Genomic DNA, 20,171 nt, shown 5'->3' with positions numbered 1-20,171 from the left:
ATAAAACTGATAATGTCACCTAAAAGACAAAGCTTCATCTCTCTTTATAACATGGTTCTTGACAACTTCCAAAACCTCAGCTTCAGCCACCCATTGCCACCAGTTTCTGCTGTGGCAATAAGCAACTGGTAGCAATTTCTCATACACTAAGCTGTTCTTTCCTCTGGCTTTTCCTCACACTTTTCCACTCTCTGCCACCATTCCCAAGTCTCCACCGGGTTATCTTTGCCAAAACAATTCCCCTATCATTCTTAAAAACTCAGTTTTGGCTGGCTCACATCTGTAATCCCAGCACTCTGGGAGGCCGAGGCAGACGGATCATCTGAGGTCAGGAGTTCGAGACCAGACTACCAACATGGAGAAACCCTGTCTCTACTAAAAATGCAAAATTAGCCGGGCGTGGTGGTGCATGCCTGTAATCCCAGCTACTCGGGAGGCTGAGGCAGGAGAATCGCTTGAACCCAGGAGGCAGAGGTTTTGGTCAGCTGAGACCACACCATTGCACTCCGGCCTGGGCAACAAGAGCAAAACTCCATCTAAAACAAAACAAAACAAAACAAAAACCAAAAACAAAACAAAAACTTGGTTTATGGCAGGGTGCAGTGGCTCACACCTGTAATCCCAGTACTTTGGGAGGCCAAGGCAGGAGGATTGCTTAAGTTCAGGAGTTCAAGACCAGCCTAGGAGAGAAGGCAAGACTCTGTCTTAATTTTATTTAAAAAAAAAATCCCCACATAACTCGGTTTACCTATCACACTTCCTTTTTTTTTTTTTTGACATGGAGTCTCACTCTGTTGCCCAGGCCGGAGTGCAGTGGTGCGATCTAGGATCTAGGCTCACTGCAAGCTCCACCTCCTGGGTTCACGCCATTCTCCTGCCTCAGCCTCCCGAGTATCTGGAACTACAGGAGCCTGCCACGACGCCTGGCTAATTTTTTGTATTTTTAGTAGAGACAGGGTTTCACCGTGTCAGCCAGGATGGTCTCGATCTCCTGACCTCGTGATCTACCCTCCTCGGCCTCCCAAAGTGCTGGGATTACAGGCGTGAGCCACCGCGCCCAGCAACCTATCACACTTCCTAAGAAACCTATCCCAACTTTCAACCCCATCCCTCCTGCAAGGTTCCACTCCTGTGTGTGTCTATAACACCATAAGCACATCTGCATCTGTGGTTATTGTCTTCTGTATTTCGACCTCCAACCTCTGACAGTAAAATCCTTGAGGAAAAAGACTACGTTATTCACCTTTGATTCCCTGGAGTCAAGACGGAGTGCCAGTCTCCTAGAAGGCACCCAGTATACAAATGAATGCAGATTCATTGTTTTCATCGCAAATGCAAAATTGAACTTATATCTTGGGACGGGAGGAGAATTGGCTAAATACAGGAAGACAAAAGTTGAAAAAGATGGAAAATGTTTTGTCCTATAAAATGTTTCCTCAAAATATTTTCCCATAATAATGTCTGTGATCTAATTTAAAACTAGCCTCTTAACAAGTGATCACACAAGTAATCACATTTGGGCTTTATCATTTTTTGGAAAACATCTGGGGTCAGATGATTCAGGAATTCTCTGGCATGTCCACCCAAGGCAGACAGGGTTACACTCACAAAGCACCTGAGATTTCTCAAGGAGAGAATGCGACATCATCACTCCAGGTGGATGGAGACGGGAAATTTTGAGAAAAACAAACAAATTCTGTAGGTTGGAGATATTTCTATCTCAAGATGCACACCTCAAGCTTGAGCGTCCTGCTGTCCAGCACACTTTTGTCGGACGTCGGGTGGCAGTACGAATCCAGCATGTGAATCGCATCTGTCATCCAGTCTTGTAATTCTTTAATCCCGAGAGAGAACTGATTGTGTTCTGCAACGATTCTATCCAGCCTTGACACTTTCTCCTGGAAATGACAGAAACGTTTTTCGAGCTGTCCATCCCGCAGAGACAAATTGTAAAGCTAACGGTTTGTTTGAAACAACGGCAATCAGTCATGGCTTCATACGCTGCCAGATACGAGGCAAGTCTGGCCTAATCCTATGAGATATGTCAAAGATCTTTCTAAATCATAAAACTGTTAGAAAAACTGGCTCAAAAGCAAGAAAAAGTTACAATTGTATGCCTCTCCAATTCTTTATGACTATCATGATTATTTTAAATCAGTAAAATTTCTCCCTAATGCCTTGTCTGGGAGACTGGTCAAAGTAGATTCTAACTTTCACATATGACATTGGGCTTATCTGACACTACAACCCACATGACCTACATTGTAGCCAGGGTTCTAAAAAAAATAATCTGAGATTTTTGTAATATCTCTAAATTTTAAAACTTGGGACCGTCCGTGTGGTTTTGCATATTAATTATAGGTCAATCGAACACAGTGAAGACTTTACAAGAATAATCTACAGCTCTCAAAACATTCATATATCGATTACTTTTGGTATCTAAGTAAATACAAAGGAATCGAAAGATGTTCTTCATTCATTCTAAGATGATTCATTCCTTATCTTAACCTAGATATGTGCCAGATTTTATAAAGACAACAAAAGTAACATTCATAGAATAAACATGGGTGTAAACATAGACTATTTACTTCCAGACCTAAGCTAGTGTGACTGCCTCAGTGATGTGTATTGAAGACCCAAATCAACAGACCCTGTAAGTCCACACTTACAGAACAGATAAGGCCAAATTAAAGATCAAATTATACCGGGGTCCCTATATTCTAACACCTGAAATTTCAAAATCTAGGAAACAAAAGTTGTAAGCCACATAAAGCTCAAGATAGGCCTGCACCACACAGTTCAAAATGGGTCTATGTTACACTGGCTGAATGTTGTAAATGAAGTTGTAGTAGGATTCCATTTGTTTTCTTCTAAGCTATTTGAAAAGAGATTTAATCAGTTGTCTGAACCATTGCCAATTTTGAGCTCTGCTCTAGAATCTGAACTGAAACTCTCAATCAACACATCCTTGACTACTATATAATTAATGCACAGATTCAGATGATTTTTTAAAAAATACCACTATACATACTTTAATAAAATTTAAACTGTTTAGAATTCATGTTTTTCTAAAGCAATTTAATCTGGGATTCTTCAGAACAAAGGCTCTGAGCTTTGCTTTATGTTTATGATTTGAATCTTCCAAATCGAAGCTCTGGGGAACGAATCATTTCAGTATTAAAAGGAATATCTTAAGCAATAATGAAGACTGGAAGTCCTTTCAATTTTTGAAACCTGTTTCGGCCTTTTCAGAGAGCCACATCAAGCTGATGCAACAACAGTGATGAACTCAGATTGCAAGGCGAGGGAAACAGCACACACGCCCCTTACTGCTGACCTGGAGACCCACACTGTCGGCAGGTCAGGACGCAATGCACACCCCGCAGAACCTGCTGCAACTCCAGTTTTGCGACATCAGTATCACACTCACACACAGCACGTGCCAGGCGTTACCTTTGTTAAATTGCTTAGCGCTAGATACTGAGAAGATAGCTGCGACACTCTGTGCCTAAAGCTCTTGCTGGCAGCTTGTCCTTCCCACAGCTGCTGAGCTTTCTCTTTCAGCCTGTTGAGCTGAGGCTCGTAGCAGTGTATTTCCTCAAGGACAGACTGAAAAGCACAAGCGAGTTACTATTCAGAGGCTGGGGAAAAGCACATCGCGGACGAAGCTTTGGCCCGGAGACCATGGTAATCAACACTGGCAGGCCGTCCATGTACTCTGGAGGCTTTATTAGCTCCAATCTACACACCGTGGAGCACAAATCATGGAAGGAGACAAATCATACTTCCAAGGAAAGTCAGAAAACATAAAATCCGCCAGCAATGGGGAAAGAACACACTACATCTCACGGCGGCACAGTCTAACTCAAGGGTGCTGAGCATGCATCTGTAGAGTACACAGAGGACGGGACAAAGACACGGTCAGATGGGGATCTGGGGAGGCGGGTTCATCACCTGGAGCTTCTGCTGCTCCCTCCTCTTTGCCGGCAGATCATAAAGGCGATTGCTGCTTTCATGGACCATCTTCTCAGTTTTACTCAGCCAGTCCTGGATAGGCTCAGCGCTTACTTCAAAGTCTTTCATTTGGATCTTTAGATTCTGCAAGGTTTTAGACAGTGTCCAGGACAAGAAAATATTTTAATAGCAAGTCCAAGGTCCTTCACTTGGCATTCAAAGTCCACCCAGGCTGGGTGCAGTGGCTCACGCCTGTAATCCCAGCACTTTGGGTGGCCGAGGTGGGCAGATAGCTTGAGCTCAGGAGTTCAAGACCAGCCTGGGCAACATGATGTGACCCCGTCTCTACTAAAATACAGAAAATTAGCCAGCTGTGCTGGCAGGTGCCTGTAATCTCAGCTACTCAGGAGGCTGAGGCAGGAGAATTGCTTGAACCCAGGACGTGGAGCTTGTAGTGAGCTGAGATTGTGCCACTCTACTCCAGCCTGGGCGACAGAGGGTGACTCTGTCTCAAAAACATCCACAAAAAAACAAAGTCTGCCCCAAAGTCTGAAACATTCCATCTTTTACCTTGGCACAAATATATTTTTTGAACATCCTTTAAGAACTTTTTAGGGTTCTCCTTTGGAAAATAGAATTTTTACCCCCTAACATTCCAGCCCACTTCTGAGATCACACCCATTTCTCAACTTTCAGAGCATCTGTTGTCTATACCATGCCTATATACTTCATCATAGACAAGGTTGGATTGTGAATTTTCATCTGATGCAGATATGCCTTGTCTCCAAAACTAGACTGCAAGCTCCATGAGGGGAGGGCCCGGGTCTGATACTTCCTAAGACACACCATAGTACCTTACAGGAATGTAAAGAAACGTTAGTCAACATTTGGTTGATTTTCATTAATGGGGGTACAAGAAGTAGCATATCCATGTAGTTTACATGCTTATGTTGTTAATAAATAATTTATTCTGATTTATAAAGTGATAAGAAATACTAAATAATGTTATGTGCTTATCACATAAGAATATCATAAATACTTTCACAGTTACTATGTAGTACCCTAGGTGTAAAATGTGTTTGATAAAGTTTTATATGGTGCTATTTAACTTTAGCAAAGGTGTCTGCATCTACTGTGTCTTACTTATAAAGTGGTAGGTGGATGTGAATGTGAATTTGTTATTTATGTTACACTGTGAGTCAACTAAAGGCTATAAAAACAACCAGTACTTTAGGTAGTTTTGTCCGAGAGGGAATACATAAAGGTTAGCTGAAAAATCTAAGTGGCAAGAGCTAATGACGCTTATGAGAGAATAGCTGAAGGTTCCACCTGTATCTGGTCTGGGATGTCTATAGTATGGGGAAAATCACATCCGCCTTACTCACCTCTGAGGGAGATGGGTTAGCTGTAAGAATCCTTTGAAAAGTTAGTATCTCACAAATGTAAAATACCAAAATAACTTCTGGAGTATTCTACTAAAATTTAGGTTGCATGAAGGCAGGGACTTGGTTCTGTTTTATTCTCTGCTATAGCCCCAGAGCCTAGACTAGTCCTTCACAAACAGAAGATGCTCAACAAATATTTGTGGAATAATTAAATTCATAAATTCAAGGTGTTTCCATCTTCCTACTACTGGAGTCTCATGGGGCCACTTGATACGGTTTGGCTGTGTCCCCACTCAAATCTCATCTTGAATTGCAGTTCCCATAATCCCCATGTGTCTTGGGAGGGAACCAATGGGAGGTAATTGAATCATGGGGTGGTGACGCCCATGCTGCTGTTCTCATGATAGTGAGTTCTCACGAGATCTGACGGTTTTATAATGGGCTTTTCCTGCTTTTGCTCATACTTCTACTTCCTGCCACCATTTGCTTCCCCTTCTGCCATGATTGTAAGTTTCCTGAGGCCTCCCCAACCCTGCAGAATTGTGAGTCGATTAAACCTCTCTCCTTTATAAATTACCCAGTCCTGGGTATGTCCTCAGAGCATTGTTAGAATGAACTAATATGCCACAAAACAGGGCAAATGGGGGACCATGATCAGAAATTTAGGTTTTAAAAGAAAGGAGATGAGAGGGGAGGCGAAGGGGATGGGAGGAGAGAGGAGGGGGAGAGGGAGGAATAAGGAGACAGGAAGGGGAGATGAGGTGAAGCGGAGGAGTGGGGAGGGGAAGGCAGGGAAGGAAAAGGAAAGGACAGGACAGGAAAGGCAAGGCAAGGCAAGGAAAGGCAAGGAAAGGAAAGGAAGAGAAAGGAAAGGAAAGGAAAAGAAAGGAAAGGAAAGGAAGAGAAAGGAAGGGAAAAAGGAAAGGAAAGAATCAAAACAGATAGACAGATACCTACTCTGAGGGGAAGAGCAGATTAAGAAAACAGGCAATTCATGACCCACTCACCCACTCTTGGGCATCTCTTGAACTAGATAACCTTGTAATCAATGCTAAATATGCTACACTCAACAGCTGATGCCCCCCAGGTCAGACCACATAGCATTAATAATTCCTGGAGGATTAAGGAAACATTTCTAGGCACAATGGTTATCACTCTGTTAAATGGAGGGTGCTGGCCATGAAAAAACAGTCACCATTACAAAAGAGAGATCAATGGTCTTGGATCAGGAAAGAATTGAGGAAATACACATTTTCTCCTACTGAATATTATTTCTCTATCATTATCTTTTTCCAACCTTCATCAATAATGATCATAAGCAAATGAAGGATCTATTCTGCCAAAAAGTGTTTTAAAAGGAAAAGATACCCTTTTCCTCTGAAAGAAGAGTCGATACATAAAATAGATAATCTCAGAAGAAAAAAAATAATTATATTGCGGCAGTAACTATTTAATGGTTATAATAGATTCATCTTCTATTGTGTCTGGAAAAAATAAAATTATATAAACATTGTTTCTGCATACTTAATGCCTAAAAACCTACTACCTGGTATTTGCATTAGTTATAATATACACACTCATCTGTAACATTTTGTGGCTTATATAGATATTCCTGTTTATTCTCCTAGACCACCTTCCAGAATTGAGGCAGTTCACATGAAAGGCTAAGTGTTCTGCTGAAATGTCAAACTGACTGTCCCTGCTGGGAGATTGCAAGGGCAGGTCAGTGACAAGAGACCCTAACATGCAAGAAGCTACTTAATTCTTCAGGGAGGCTCCCACTTCTAGCATTGGGCTATATCTTATTGTTAGCCCTTTGTCCTCTTACGTTCAGAGACGGAGTGACCAAAATCATTGACAAGGGGACTTTGATATACAGAAACTGTGGTTTCACTAACAACAGCAATAACAAATAACACACAATATTTCCATGTGGATGGCTATATATACCTCCAAAGCAGATTCTTTTTGGTGGAGATTTGAACGAAAATTTTTCCAATCTTCTTTTGCACCTGAAACTTTGGCCTGGATCCCTTTCGCTTTCTCTTTGGTCAGCAGGGTACTCAGAAGTTCCCCTTTGGACAGCATCACGTTTAGCTTGTGCTGACCATTTTCACTTTCTGACAAAAACTCCTACAAAAGAAAATATAGAATTAGGCATAATAAAAATGTTCTGTGTTGTTTCTATTATTTCTTTTCTTTTCTTTCTTTCTTTTTCTTTTCTTCTTCTTTTTTTTTTTTTTTTTTTTTTTGAGATAGAGTTTCGCTCTGTCACCCAGGCTGGAGTGCAGTGGTGTGATCTCGGCTCACTGCAGCCTCTGCCTTCTGGGTTCAAGCAATTCTCCTGCCTCAGCCTCCTGAGTAGCTGGGACTACAGGTGCATGCTACCGCACCCAGATAATTTTTTTGTATTTTTAGTAGAGATGGGGTTTCACCATGTTGGCCAGGATGGTCTTGATCTCCTGACCTCCTGATCCACCTGCCTCAGTGTCCCGAAGTGCTGGGATTACAGGCATGAGCCACCATGCCCGCCCTCTATTATTTCTTAATAAAGTCAAAGAAAAGGAAATAAACTCTTTTTATTGTATATGTTAAATGACCCAGGTCATCCTTTAATAGTCAAATTGCAAACTACTTTATCTACTAAATTCTGACTTGTCTCAAAAAAGTGGTGAGCTATCTCATAAAATATTAAAAATTTGATAAAAATAAACAGGAGAAGAAATGAAGACCAAGGGAAAATAAGAGTTGTAAAATAGAATAAACTCTGGCTAAGACTCGTTTACAAAACAAATGCTTTGTAGTTCCATATAGTTGGTGGAGCTGGATTATGATTTTGGCTCTGAGGATCCTAGCTGCCAAAGTAAAAGAGTAAACACAACCAGGGACAAGACTCACAGAGCCCACAGGATAAAAACACACCATCTACTCAGCAGAAGCACAATTCTCTCTAGGAAAAGACAGGAGATGAATTTCCGTGGGGAATCTTATTAAAATAAATGCTATTAAATGGAGCAGATTACATTATTAGTAGTGGCTTACAAAAAAACAACAAGAGAGAGTTTCATAGGGTTGTCCTTATGAGGACAAAGTGTAGTTTAATAAAGTGTAGCTACGATATGTACTTTTCCCTTCATGTGGCTAGATCTCAAAGAATAGTCTTCTTCTAGAAAAAATGGGTAGATTCTGTATTCTACAGTTAATTCTCAATAATATTTTCAAGTGCTAAAGAAGAAATTGAAAGCACAAGCTCAAAGTTATTTATTCTGACAAGAAACAGAAGCACAGATATTCTGTTGTAGATTTTGATTAAAGAAACTCTGCCAGGACGTGTGTCTTAATGGATGGCCACCCCTGTCCATGGAGGCATGCTGTGGTGGGAGAGTCAAAGAAAACGCCAAAGGCTGTCCTCTAAAATAGTACTAGCCATGTGCGGTGGCTCACTCTTGTAATCCCAGCGCTTTGGGAGGCCGAGGCGGGCAGATCAGCTGAGCCCAGGAGTTCGAGACCAGCCTGAGCAACACGCTGAAACCCTGTCTCTACCAAAAATACAAAAGTTAGCTGGGCGTGTTGACGCATGTCTGTAATCCCAGCTCCTCAGGAGGCTGAGGCAGGAGGATTGCTTGAACACGGGAGGCAGAGGTTGCAGTGAACCAAGATAGGGCCACTGGACTCCGGCCTGGGTGACAGAGTGAAAACTTTTCTCAAAAAAAAAAAAAGAAAAGAAAAGAAAAATAATATTGTGTTTCTCCAACACAGAAAAATAGGTGATTGAGGTTCCGCAGTTCTACCCCCAAGCCTGAAACAAAACAGGAAGAATTTTACTATTTATTTTATTTATTTATTTATTTGTTTATCTATTTTTTAAGATAGTCTCGCTCTATAGCTCAGTCTGGAGTGTGGTGGCGCGATCTTGGCTCATTGGAATCTCCGTCTCCTGGGTTTAGGCAATTCTCCTGTCTCAGTCTCCCATGTAGATAGGATTATGGGCGCCCACCACCATACTTGGCTATTTTTCATATTTTATTAGTAGAGACAGGGTTTCTCCATGTTGGCCAGGCTGGTCTCAAACTCCTGATCTCAAGTGATCCGCCCACCCCAGCTTCCCAAAGTCCTGGGATTACAGGTGTGAGCCGCTGCACCTGACTGGGAAGAATTTTAAATGGAGCAAATTTTCAAAGGCAGAGTTGTCCTGTTATATTAAGTTATTAACTAAGAATTTTAAAAGGTGAACTAGATATGAACAATACTGTTTCAGAGCCTGCTCCTACTAGAGACACTTCAAGAACAAGTGCTTACACAATGTTCTACATACCTGCGCCATCTGAAAGAAACTCAAACTTCATAACCAATCACTCAGAACTGCTGCTACGTGAAATGAGCGGACATACAAGTACAAAAGGCAATTTCAACAACTGTGCCTCAAAAATGCTATTGAATGAATTAAGGTGGTATGTGAATTGGCACCATGAAGTTACAGTTAGGTAAAGAAAAGACTAGCAAAATAAACCCGAATGAACAAACATAAAATAGACCCACAGCTCTGGCTATCTTAACACACCAGCTTTGTGACCTCACTGACGCTTTTACCCTATTGTACACTGGCAATAATAAATTTACATACCTGAAATGGTTGTTGTGAAAAGTAAATGAGAAAATCCACTTAGAGTGCTCAGGAACAATGCTTATCACATAGAAAAAACGTTTTATTATTTCCTAGATCACTATTAATATGTAAAAATAGTGTGCATTTATATAAATGAATTGGTTCCTCTTCATATACAGAATCAATTGTTTTAAGTGGGGATTTATTTGAAATTTGAATTTCTTAGGCAAAACTTTTATATGCGATGCTCTTCTGAAAAGATCTAGAGAAGCGGTCCCCCACCTTTTTGGCACCAGGGAGTGGCTTCATGGAAGACAATTTTTCCACAGACGGGGTGGGTCGGGGGGATGGTTTCGGGATGAAACTGTTCTACCTCAGATCATCAGGCATTGGTTAGATTCTTACAAGGAGCATATAGCCTAGTTCCTTTGTGTGCACAGTTCACAATGGGGTTCACGCTCCTATGAGAACCTAATGCTGCCACTGATCTGACAGGAGGCGGAGCTCAGGCAGTGATGTTCATTGGCCTGCTGCTCACCTCCTGCTGTGCGGTCTGGTTCCTAACAGGCCAGGGACCCATACCAGTCTGCGGCCCAGGAGTTGGGGACCCTTGATTTGGAAGTAACTTTAATTCACATCAACCCCGCTTCTAGAATTAATTGATAACACCCTTACCTGTATTTTCTGAAGACTAGTTGAAACTTCACTAATATTTTGAGGTATATCAAAGCACTTGGCGGTAGTGATTTTTGCATTAACCAACCACTGCTGAAAATCCCTGAAGGCTTTTCGAAATCTTTGCTGTAAAATCTGTTCTTTATTCTGGCAGCCCTTGGATGCTTGCAAACAAAGACTGAAAGGGTGATGCAAAAATTTAACAGCAGGGAAAAGTGATAAAGTTGATGAAAATCATGTTTGATAGAATCAGCAGTTCTTAGAATGTGCACTTACCTCATTTAGTAATATATTTAATGCTGAATTAATATTATTTTGAAATTACACCTTAAAATAAACCTCTAGCTTCTAATTTGTATAAAAATATCTTGAACTCCAATAAGGTTCATGCTCACCAATTATACTCTTTAATCAAGCCAGAAACTTTTCCACTGTAGGTACTCAGGTCTCTGGAAAATCGACAAAGTTCATTCAGCTGAGACTTGAGATCCTCTGTTCTAGGCTCCGCTTTTTGCAAAGCATCCAGTATCTCCTGTTCAGAAATAATGAGACAGAGAAGCAAGCACTTACATTGGGTGATCTCCGTATCTTCATACTATACATGCATCAATTATATTATAAGTGACAGAGGAACCAACATAGCAGATTCAATGAAGAAACGAGGCCTCTTTTCAGGATTTCTCTGACAAATAATAGCACCCGGCTCATTTGTCCCTTTTTTCTTGCCATGGATAGACACTCTAGTATCAAATATTGCAAAGTAGTTAAGTGATTAAGTGGTCAAATGACTTAAAAATAAGACAAGAAAAAGAAAAGAGAAAATAGCCTACATTGTTTACAAATAGTCTGACTAGGCCATCAGGAGATATGTATATTTTTTAAAGGTGAAAAGAAATCATTTTAAAGAAAAGCAACACTCATTTTGGATTAAATATGTATATTGAGGGCCAGGTGTGGTGGCTCATGCCTGTAATTCCAGCACTTTGGGAGGCCAAGGTGGTTGGATCACCTGAGGTCAGGAGTTCAAGACCAGCCTGACCAACATGGTAAATCCCATCTCTACTGAAAGTACAAAAATTAGCCAGACGTGGTGGTGGGCACCTGTAATCCCAGCTACTTGGGAGGCTGAGGCAGGAGAACCACTAGAACCCGGGAGATGGAGGTTGCAGTGAGCCGAGATTGTGCCATTGCACTCCAGCCTGGGAATGAAACTCTGTCTCAAAGAAAAAAAAAATATATATATATATATATGTGTGTGTGTGTGTATATATATATATATATATACAAAATTGAATCCTGTTTCAATGGATTTTATGTAGTATATACAGCTTTTACATTAAAAATTTCTCATAATCCATGAGTCTGGTTTAAATAGTAATTCATTTATTTCATAGTTTCGTTCATAAAGTCATCAAGTATTTGCTAAATGTCTACTATGTGCCAAGCATTTTGCTGGATTCTGGGACCCCTCGTCTCCCCACGAATAAAGGTAATATTCTTGTTCTTGAAGAACTCACTATTTAATAGATGAGGGAGACAGGTGAATAGCTGCAGTACTGTGTACACCCAATCCAAAATAAAGCCTTAGGACTTGAAAAGTACACCTCTGAAATCGAGGCCATGGTCAGCTGAGTTACACAAGGTGCTCTGCAATCAGAGTGTTCCTCTCATAGGGTTGTCACAAGGAGCAAATGAAATCATGAATGTCAAATACTTAGCACAGTTTCTAGCACACTAAGTGTCTAATTCATAAAATCAGCAGGAGAATGACTCCCAAATATGTAAACACTGTGTGGATAACGGTAGCACTGAAGCGAAAACCAAAATAAATTGAGGGGGAGGGGCAAAAAGATGAGTAACTACTCAAACAGCTGTTGCTGTGACCATTATTGTATGAGATATTTGTCAAGAGATGGCCCAGATTTGTAGAGAAACCACATCCCTCAACAAACCAGCCCTGTGCTTCATTCCTCGTCCTGGTAAATGGCACCACTGTCCCCCGCTGATGTCAATCAGAAGATCAAGCATCATCCTGGCCTCTCCCTTTGTTTTCCTTCTCGCTCCATGCAAGAGATACCCCCAGGCTAGCTTATTCTGTGTCTCAGCTTCTTTCATCACTCCCCTCTTTGCCTCTGCACATTGACTTTCACAGACCCACTTACATATTCATTATTTCTTTCTGGGGTGGCACTACATCCTCCTAATCTGATTCCTCCTCTCTAGGTTCCTCTCCTGTGTTTTCTGACTCCTCAATGATCCTGCATCTTGATGTTGTTCCTTTACCTCACCTGTCAGGTCACATTTTAATTATACCTCAAGACTCAGCTCAAAGAACAACTCCTTTGAGTATCCCCTACCCTCCTTCCCACCTCTTCGGGCTTCTCAGCTGAGGATACACAGGAAACTTGAGGACATTCATCACAAGGAGTATCCCCATCGCATACTTGTGTATCTCCCCACCTAGACTATGATTATGAGAGCAGGAATGACGTTCTCTTGGTTTGTCAATTCTCTTCTTTTTTTTTTTTTGAGACGGAGTCTTGCTCTGCTGCCCAGGCTGGAGTGCAGTGCCACAATCTCGGCTCACTGCAAGCTCCGCCTCCTGGGTTCACGCCATTCTCTTGCCTCAGCCTCCCGAGTAGCTGGGACTACAGGCGCCCGCCACCACATTCGGCCAATTTTCTTTTTTTTTTTTTTTTTTTGCATTTTTGGTAGAGATGGGGTTTCACTGTGTTAGTCAGGATGGTCTCGATCTCCTGACCTCGTGATCTGCCAACCTCGGCCTCCCAAAGTGCTGGGATTACAGGCATGAGCCACCGCACCCAGCTGGTTTGTCGATTCTTTATTTAACTCGGTGTGTAGGCTGGAGGAGTCTAAGACATCTTTATTTACAAAAATTCATAAACAACTAAACAATTTCTCTCTGAAATTCTAAACACTAAACTAGGGCCAACTATTTTACACCGTATTGAACCTTTTACTTAAGACAGAACATTGTAAGAACTAAAGAAACTTAGCATTCAACAAAAACATAAAAATACTAGAGATTCAAGTCAGTTACTTAAAAATGGGATGACATTAAAAGTGAAAAGTTTTTGACCAAAACATTACATTTAAAACATTTCTATAACTTCACCCTAAATTAAAGTATGTCAGTAGAGTCTTTCATTATATAAATATCAGCTATATATATTTCTGATTCTGTTAAGTCTTAGAATGCATTTTTTCACCTTATACGGCTTAAGAAAATTATTTCCAACACTAATGTCCCAATGGATATTAAGATAAACGAGTTTTGCAAACACAGTAAATAGAATTATTTTTGCAATATTATATTCTATAGTTTATATGTCATCTGTTTTTATGTTTTAAAGAATTTCTTGAGTATTGTCATCTAATTGCATAAAATAAACACTTGTAATTCTTACTGTGATCAACAAAGACAAGTCCTCCCTAAAAGCAAAACGATGCTCTAAGAGCCCTAGCATATCTACTATTTTGTAAACATTTTCTTACATATTCATTGTGATAGAAATATCTCCACTTTTAGATAAAATGCCATTATTAGAAATAAAAGAAAATATGAATACTGAGAAGCAATGTAGTATTTTCATCGAAAGCACTGACCCTGGGGTCAAATCTGGAAGCAGACATACACAGGGGCTGTCATTTTTGAATTGTTTAATACAACTGAAAACCCATATTTGCTACTGCATTCTCATGTGTATTTTTATAGGCCTCAACTATTACTTTCACTAATAATATCAACGTAAAAAATAATGATAACAGAATAGTAATGTAATCTAGGCACAACCAAATCTTCCCTTTTTAAAAAAATTTCACTCATATTACTGGGATGCAAAGAAAGGGAAAGAAAAAGGAATCAAAACAGTGTAACTGATTTTTTCGTATTATACCACGTAGAGCAATGATCAACTTTGTCCCTGTGTGACAGAACTGATTTCTATGGTTTATTCTGGCACATAAATCCAAAAGACGGGAAATGCAACAGAATAACAAAAGCAAACCCCCAAACCTAGAAACATTATAAATAAAGTAGAATAAAGAGGTAGAAGGCTTTATTTTACGGCATGCTGCATTTGTTTCAAATACTTGATTTAAAACCAGACACTGCTGGAAATACTACATGACTTTCTTACTGGCAGGAGCTATTTTGAAATGATTGTAATATAAATAGGAGCAGAGAAGTTTACTAAACTTCCTTTTAAGGACATCCATGAATCAGGGCATTATAAAACTGGAAGTATTGAAAAGGCTTTCAAAGATACCGTTTAACAGTGAAAGAAAGGATGAGGAGGTTAAGCTTTTGCTCATTCTTCAGTCTCCCTCGTAGGCTTCCCTTTCTCACACTCTAAAGAAGCTGCCATTAGCTCTAAAAAAAAAAAAAAAAAAAAGTCCCGGGAAGGTGACCAGGGAGTGTGACGTAGAGTTCTGTTAACGGGCTAATTCAAGAACAGATGTCAAAATCACACAGAGGAGAGCTAATCGGAGCAAAAACTATTCATTATGTTTTAGGAGATTACCAAATGAGTCCTTTAAGGCTATAAATTCAATCATTTAGTTGTATGAAATAGTTAACTGGCAAGAAAACAGCTATGACTCTCTGTCTATTTATGCCCCTGCCCACAGGCCATTTTTCAGACTGAATGGCTGAATACAGTATTACTAACTGTTACACCATAGGAATGAAGTAAAATGTCTCCACTAACAACGAATGTTTCCTACCGCACATAATAACCCAAATCTTTATTTTTACAAAAGTTTGATATGTGAGAAAAGGAAACAAATCAGACTTTGCTTATTTAACAAGATAAATGCTTCTTCCAAGTGTGCATGTTGCATGTTTTTCGTTAGCAAGATTTTTTTTTTTAGGAATGATGAAAGTCAAAACATTTTTTTAAGCATAACCACCAATAGAAAACAGGAAGCCAACTTACTTGTCCTTTGTGCCAGCATTCCACTATCTCCTCATCCGTGTTCTTGCCTTCCAGGAGGGTTAACTGCTGAGCCCAGGTTTTCAGAAGGGCACTGAACTCTTGTAGGGCCTGCTCCAGTTGAGCCGCTTGGCCTGAGAATTCCTGCTCCGAAAGGGCCATCTGGCTGACCAGGTTCTCCAAACAGCTCTGCGTTTGGAATACACTGTCTTCCCACTGCTTCCAGTCGGCACGCAGGGCCTGCATCTCCGTGTGCATGAGCTCACACCCACTGGCAGTTGTGTTCTGTTTCACTTCAGGAGCCAGCGACTCCACTCTGCTGAGGCGGCTTGCCCCAATCTCTCTGGAATCTATCAGCTCCTGTAATGGAATATCACCATGGTAACCAAAGAGCCTGTGAGTCACTTGGACTGCAAGTTTTCAACTGTGTACACAGGGGGACCCTGTCCTGCTAGGAAGTTTTAAGAAGTGTGCCACAAGCACCCAGAATCAATTCATCTGCCCGCTCTTAAATTACAATAGCGGGAGTTGTCATCATGAACACCTAAGGCTTACGGCAAAAAAAAAAAAAAAAAAAAAAAAAAAATCCCGAGAATCCTCAATATCCTGAAACAGACTAAAGAGACACCCTGAAATCAGGCATTATTTGCATACGTGAAAACGTTTAGATAGTGACTCAAGTGTTTGCCTGTGGTGGATTGCTCTTGTAAATGATCCAACCCATATTTCCCTCAAAGTGGATGCTGAATTAATAAAGATTGTGGCAGAACTGTGTTCTGCTCATGGTCTCTATCCTCAATTCATCTTCTTTCACAGGGTGGTGGCTTAAATCACACTTCCATTCTACTAGGAATCAAGCAGACCCATTGCAGCAAAAGAAGGAGCCCGACTCAATTCCAAATACTTCAATACTAAGTAAATATTTTTGTAGGATATAAAATGAATAATTCATTCATAGATTGACTTACTCAAAAGTTTAAAGTAACCTCTAGAATGAGTTCATTTATTAGTATTTTTTTAACCTTAAAAAAGTCATTAGAAATTTAACGGTTTAGCTACAGCCAAGTTAACAATTTAGCTTGGTCTTAAAGCACACAAATACTCTAAAGGACAAGATAAAATTAAATCGCATTGTAAATTGATATAATCATGGCATTTCTCTCTGAGAATAGATTCTCTTACTACCACTTTTCTTGGTGAAATAATCATCCGATGTTTATATATTGACATATCTATTGCTAAAGGCAGGATTTTGTTAATATTGTTACAAAATTATGACTTTACTACCTGATTAAATAGAAATAAAAGATAATTAGGCACAAAAATGTTCAAGAAGAAAATCAGTGACCAATTAGCAAGTAAAAAAACATTGGAATGTTAAGTAGGAAGCATGCTTAATAAATTATGTCAAGCATAAAGTATGCCTTAACTAGTCTATATAATATAGTTTGAGTCTCATTAAATTAACCTGAAATAAATATATCTGTTCACAATTATATACAATAGAGCCATATTTTAATATAGATCATTTGAAAGTATTCAGTATTCAGTTGTGCAGTAGTCTAAATTACAATGACATGAAAATCCTTACACACAGCATGATATGCATATTCAACCTTTTCTTAGCAGCAAGTTTATTAGAGTGTATAGTAGTTATTTATTAGTTTATTAGAACCATCCCTGTTTATTAGAGTGTATAGTAGTTACCTGATGAAGAAAAAAATATATAACTTTTTAACCAGTGCTATGTCTAACTAATAGACTTTAATACTTGTAACTATTTTGCCTTTGTGACCAATTTCCAATTTGAAGTTTCCCAAAATATTCTCTTATGCGTTATCCCAATTTTCCTTAGCATGAAAACGGAACACTTCAATATTTGCGATGAGAAATCTAGTCATTCAGAATTTGAATCAGGACATCATCATTGTCAAGAGTTTTGAAATGGCTTTTGCATATATTTTCTTATCTTATATTTACATTTTAAAATGTATGATATGCACATACACACATATGTGCATTCACGCCCTCATACCCACACACCGTTTCCTTTAGAGTTGCCTTTTCTCAGTGATTATTCCTGTGGATGTGATAGGTATGGTGCTGAAGGACAGAGGAGGTGCTTTATGTATTTCCTCCAAGGTTTTTAAAATCACCCACACACTAACCTACATTCAGGCTGGACCTGAACTTCTGAGAGGCAGTTTCTGATAGTCTTCACTTTCTCCATCCCAATTTCTTTCCGTCAATTCCTTCTCCTATATTCCCTGTCTGTATGGAAGCACTTTATAAAGGCTTTTCCAAATAAGAATATTTGTCAACCCAGGAAGCAGCCTTTGTAAAAGAATTATCTTACTTTCTCTTATTAACTTTTCGAAACCTTAGTCCATTTCTGTTATCTCCTCTTCCTCAGCTGCCATTTACTCCTAAATCCATGTAACCTGGTTTCTCACCTTCCCTTGCTGTGCAAATGTTTCTCAGACTGGTTGCCCAATAGCCTCACTGTCAAACCTAGTTGAGATTCTTCAGTCTTCCTCCTAATGGCAGCCTCCTGCTGTGCCTGTGATGGTGTCCACCTTCTCTACTCAGAGCCTCAGTGGCATCTCACCCTCCTACTCTTCCTCTTCTGATTTCGCCCCTCCTTTTTCTCTCTACCTTTCAAATCATTTTCTCCTAAGGCTCCTTAAGTATTGGTAGTACCTAGCTTTTGGTCCTGTGCCCAATGTTCTATTTGCTGTATACATAGGTCTTGGTTTTATCCATTTTAGTGACTTTAACAACAAATTAGATGCGATTCACTTTCACCTCTGTGCCTTCAATCCATCTTCCTAACCTGAAATTCAGGCTTGAATATGCAACTGCCCCCAAGACATTACTACTACCTCGAAGTTCAAATTGGATCTGATCATCAATAAGCAACTCCTCACGTCTTCGCCTCTATCACTGGCCTCCTCTGCATGCAATTATTTTCCTCAGGTGGTAATAGTCCTGCGGATTCTAGGTAAAGACTTGACCATCACGCTTGACTCTTCCCACCTTGTCATGCTACAGCCAATTAATCACTCATTTACCAAATCCACTGGATTTTCTTCCTGGGTGTGTTCTATGTGCCAGGCATGATGCTACAGGTTTTATGTGTGTGATCTAATTTGGTTGCCAAAACAACTTTATCAGACAGGTACTATTTTTATGCATGTATTTTTTAACCAATTGAGAGGCGGAGGCTTGAGGATAACAGGTAACTTGCTGAAAGACACAGCTAGAAGGCCAATAGAAGAAGGATGCCGCATTGGGTTTCTCTGATTCCAGAGCCTGAACTCTAATAGTACAGTAAGTTCTCATTACATTTTTTGTATTACTTTATAAAGACGAGTTTGTGGATCACTGTTCCTCACTAGACTGCAAGTTCCTTAGGGAATGCACGGTCCTGGCTGAATAAATGGATAGATGGTTACATGGATAGATGGAAGGATGGATGAATAAATTAGAATATTACTAAGAAACGCATCAAAGAAGAATTTTAAAGAATCAAAGAGAAAAAAAGGACTTAAAAAGTGGTTTTATGTTATTAGTTCAGTTAAAACATACATAGTTATAAGATTTAAATAAGATAATACTTTTAAAGCACTTAGAAGTAGATCTTCAGGCACCGGGCACTGTGGTTCATGCCTGTAATTCCAGCACTTTGGGAGGCCAAGGCAAGCGGATCACCTGAGGTCAGGAGTTTGAGACCAGCCTGACCAACATGGCGAAAACCCGTCTCTACTAAAAAAAATACAAAATTTAGCAGTACATGGTGGTGGGCACCTGTAATTGTAGCTATTCAGGAGGCTGAAGCAGGGAGAATCGCTTGAACCCAGGAAGCGGAGGTTGCAGTGAGCCGAGATTGCGCCACTGCACTCCAGCCTAGGCCACAGAGCAAGACTCCATTTCAAAAAAAAAAAAAAAAAAAGTAGATCTGCAAAGTGTAGTTACAACTGTAACCATCAGCTATAAATTTTATGACTTTTGGCCGGGCGCGGTGGCTCACGCCTGTAATCCCAGCACTTTGGGAGGCCGAGGCGGGTGGATCACGAGGTCAGGAGATCGAGACCATCCTGGCGAACACGGTGAAACCCCATCTCTATTGAAAATACAAAAGAATTAGCCGGGCGTGGTGGCGGGAGCCTGTAGTCCCAGCTTCTAGGGAGTCTGAAGCAGGAGAATGGCGTGACCCCGGGAGGCGTAGCTTACAGTGAGCGGAGATCACGCCACTGCACGCCAGCCTGGGCGACAGAGCGAGGCTCCGTCTCAAAAAAAAAAAAAAAAAATTATGACTTTCATATTCTGATCTTGGAATCAAAACACAATCTGAGTTTTAAATTCCTGACCACGATTACACTATTTATTCCCAACATTTCCTTCTCTAAAAGTAAACCACTGAGGATTTCATTCCTGCTTCATTTTAATGTAAAAATCCATTTTCCATGGGGGAAAATGATTACAATTTAATATTTAAGCTACTAGAAATTTACTAAAATGTACCAGAGTCTGCAACTCCCCAAGAAAGGTAAATTTCTGTTTTAGAAATTGTCCTTCTGTGGAGTAAACGAGATG

General features: G+C 40.1%; 1 protein-coding gene across 22 annotated transcripts in view; it reads right to left on the bottom strand.

Moving 5' to 3' along the window:
• The window catches only part of SYNE1 (spectrin repeat containing nuclear envelope protein 1), a 523,271-nt gene that overhangs the window by 246,958 nt on the left and 256,142 nt on the right, over positions 1-20,171 (bottom strand). For 21 of the 22 annotated variants that reach the window (XM_021936839.2, XM_031667714.1, XM_021936840.2 and 18 more), the window contains 7 exons: positions 15,579-15,935; positions 11,016-11,152; positions 10,621-10,798; positions 7,290-7,472; positions 3,955-4,098; positions 3,454-3,609; positions 1,734-1,898 (listed from right to left, as the gene is read on the bottom strand). In XM_021936839.2, the coding sequence (XP_021792531.2) occupies positions 1,734-1,898; positions 3,454-3,609; positions 3,955-4,098; positions 7,290-7,472; positions 10,621-10,798; positions 11,016-11,152; positions 15,579-15,935 (1,320 nt within the window). The remainder of the gene's footprint in view (positions 1-1,733; positions 1,899-3,453; positions 3,610-3,954; positions 4,099-7,289; positions 7,473-10,620; positions 10,799-11,015; positions 11,153-15,578; positions 15,936-20,171) is intronic. The other variant, XM_021936852.2, reaches the window with a different exon arrangement.

Source organism: Papio anubis, chromosome 6 (assembly GCF_008728515.1).
Source record: "Papio anubis isolate 15944 chromosome 6, Panubis1.0, whole genome shotgun sequence".
Taxonomy (NCBI): Eukaryota; Metazoa; Chordata; class Mammalia; order Primates; family Cercopithecidae; genus Papio; species Papio anubis.
The sequence above is the reverse complement of the archived record's forward strand: the minus strand, read 5'-3'. Positions and strand labels throughout refer to the sequence as shown.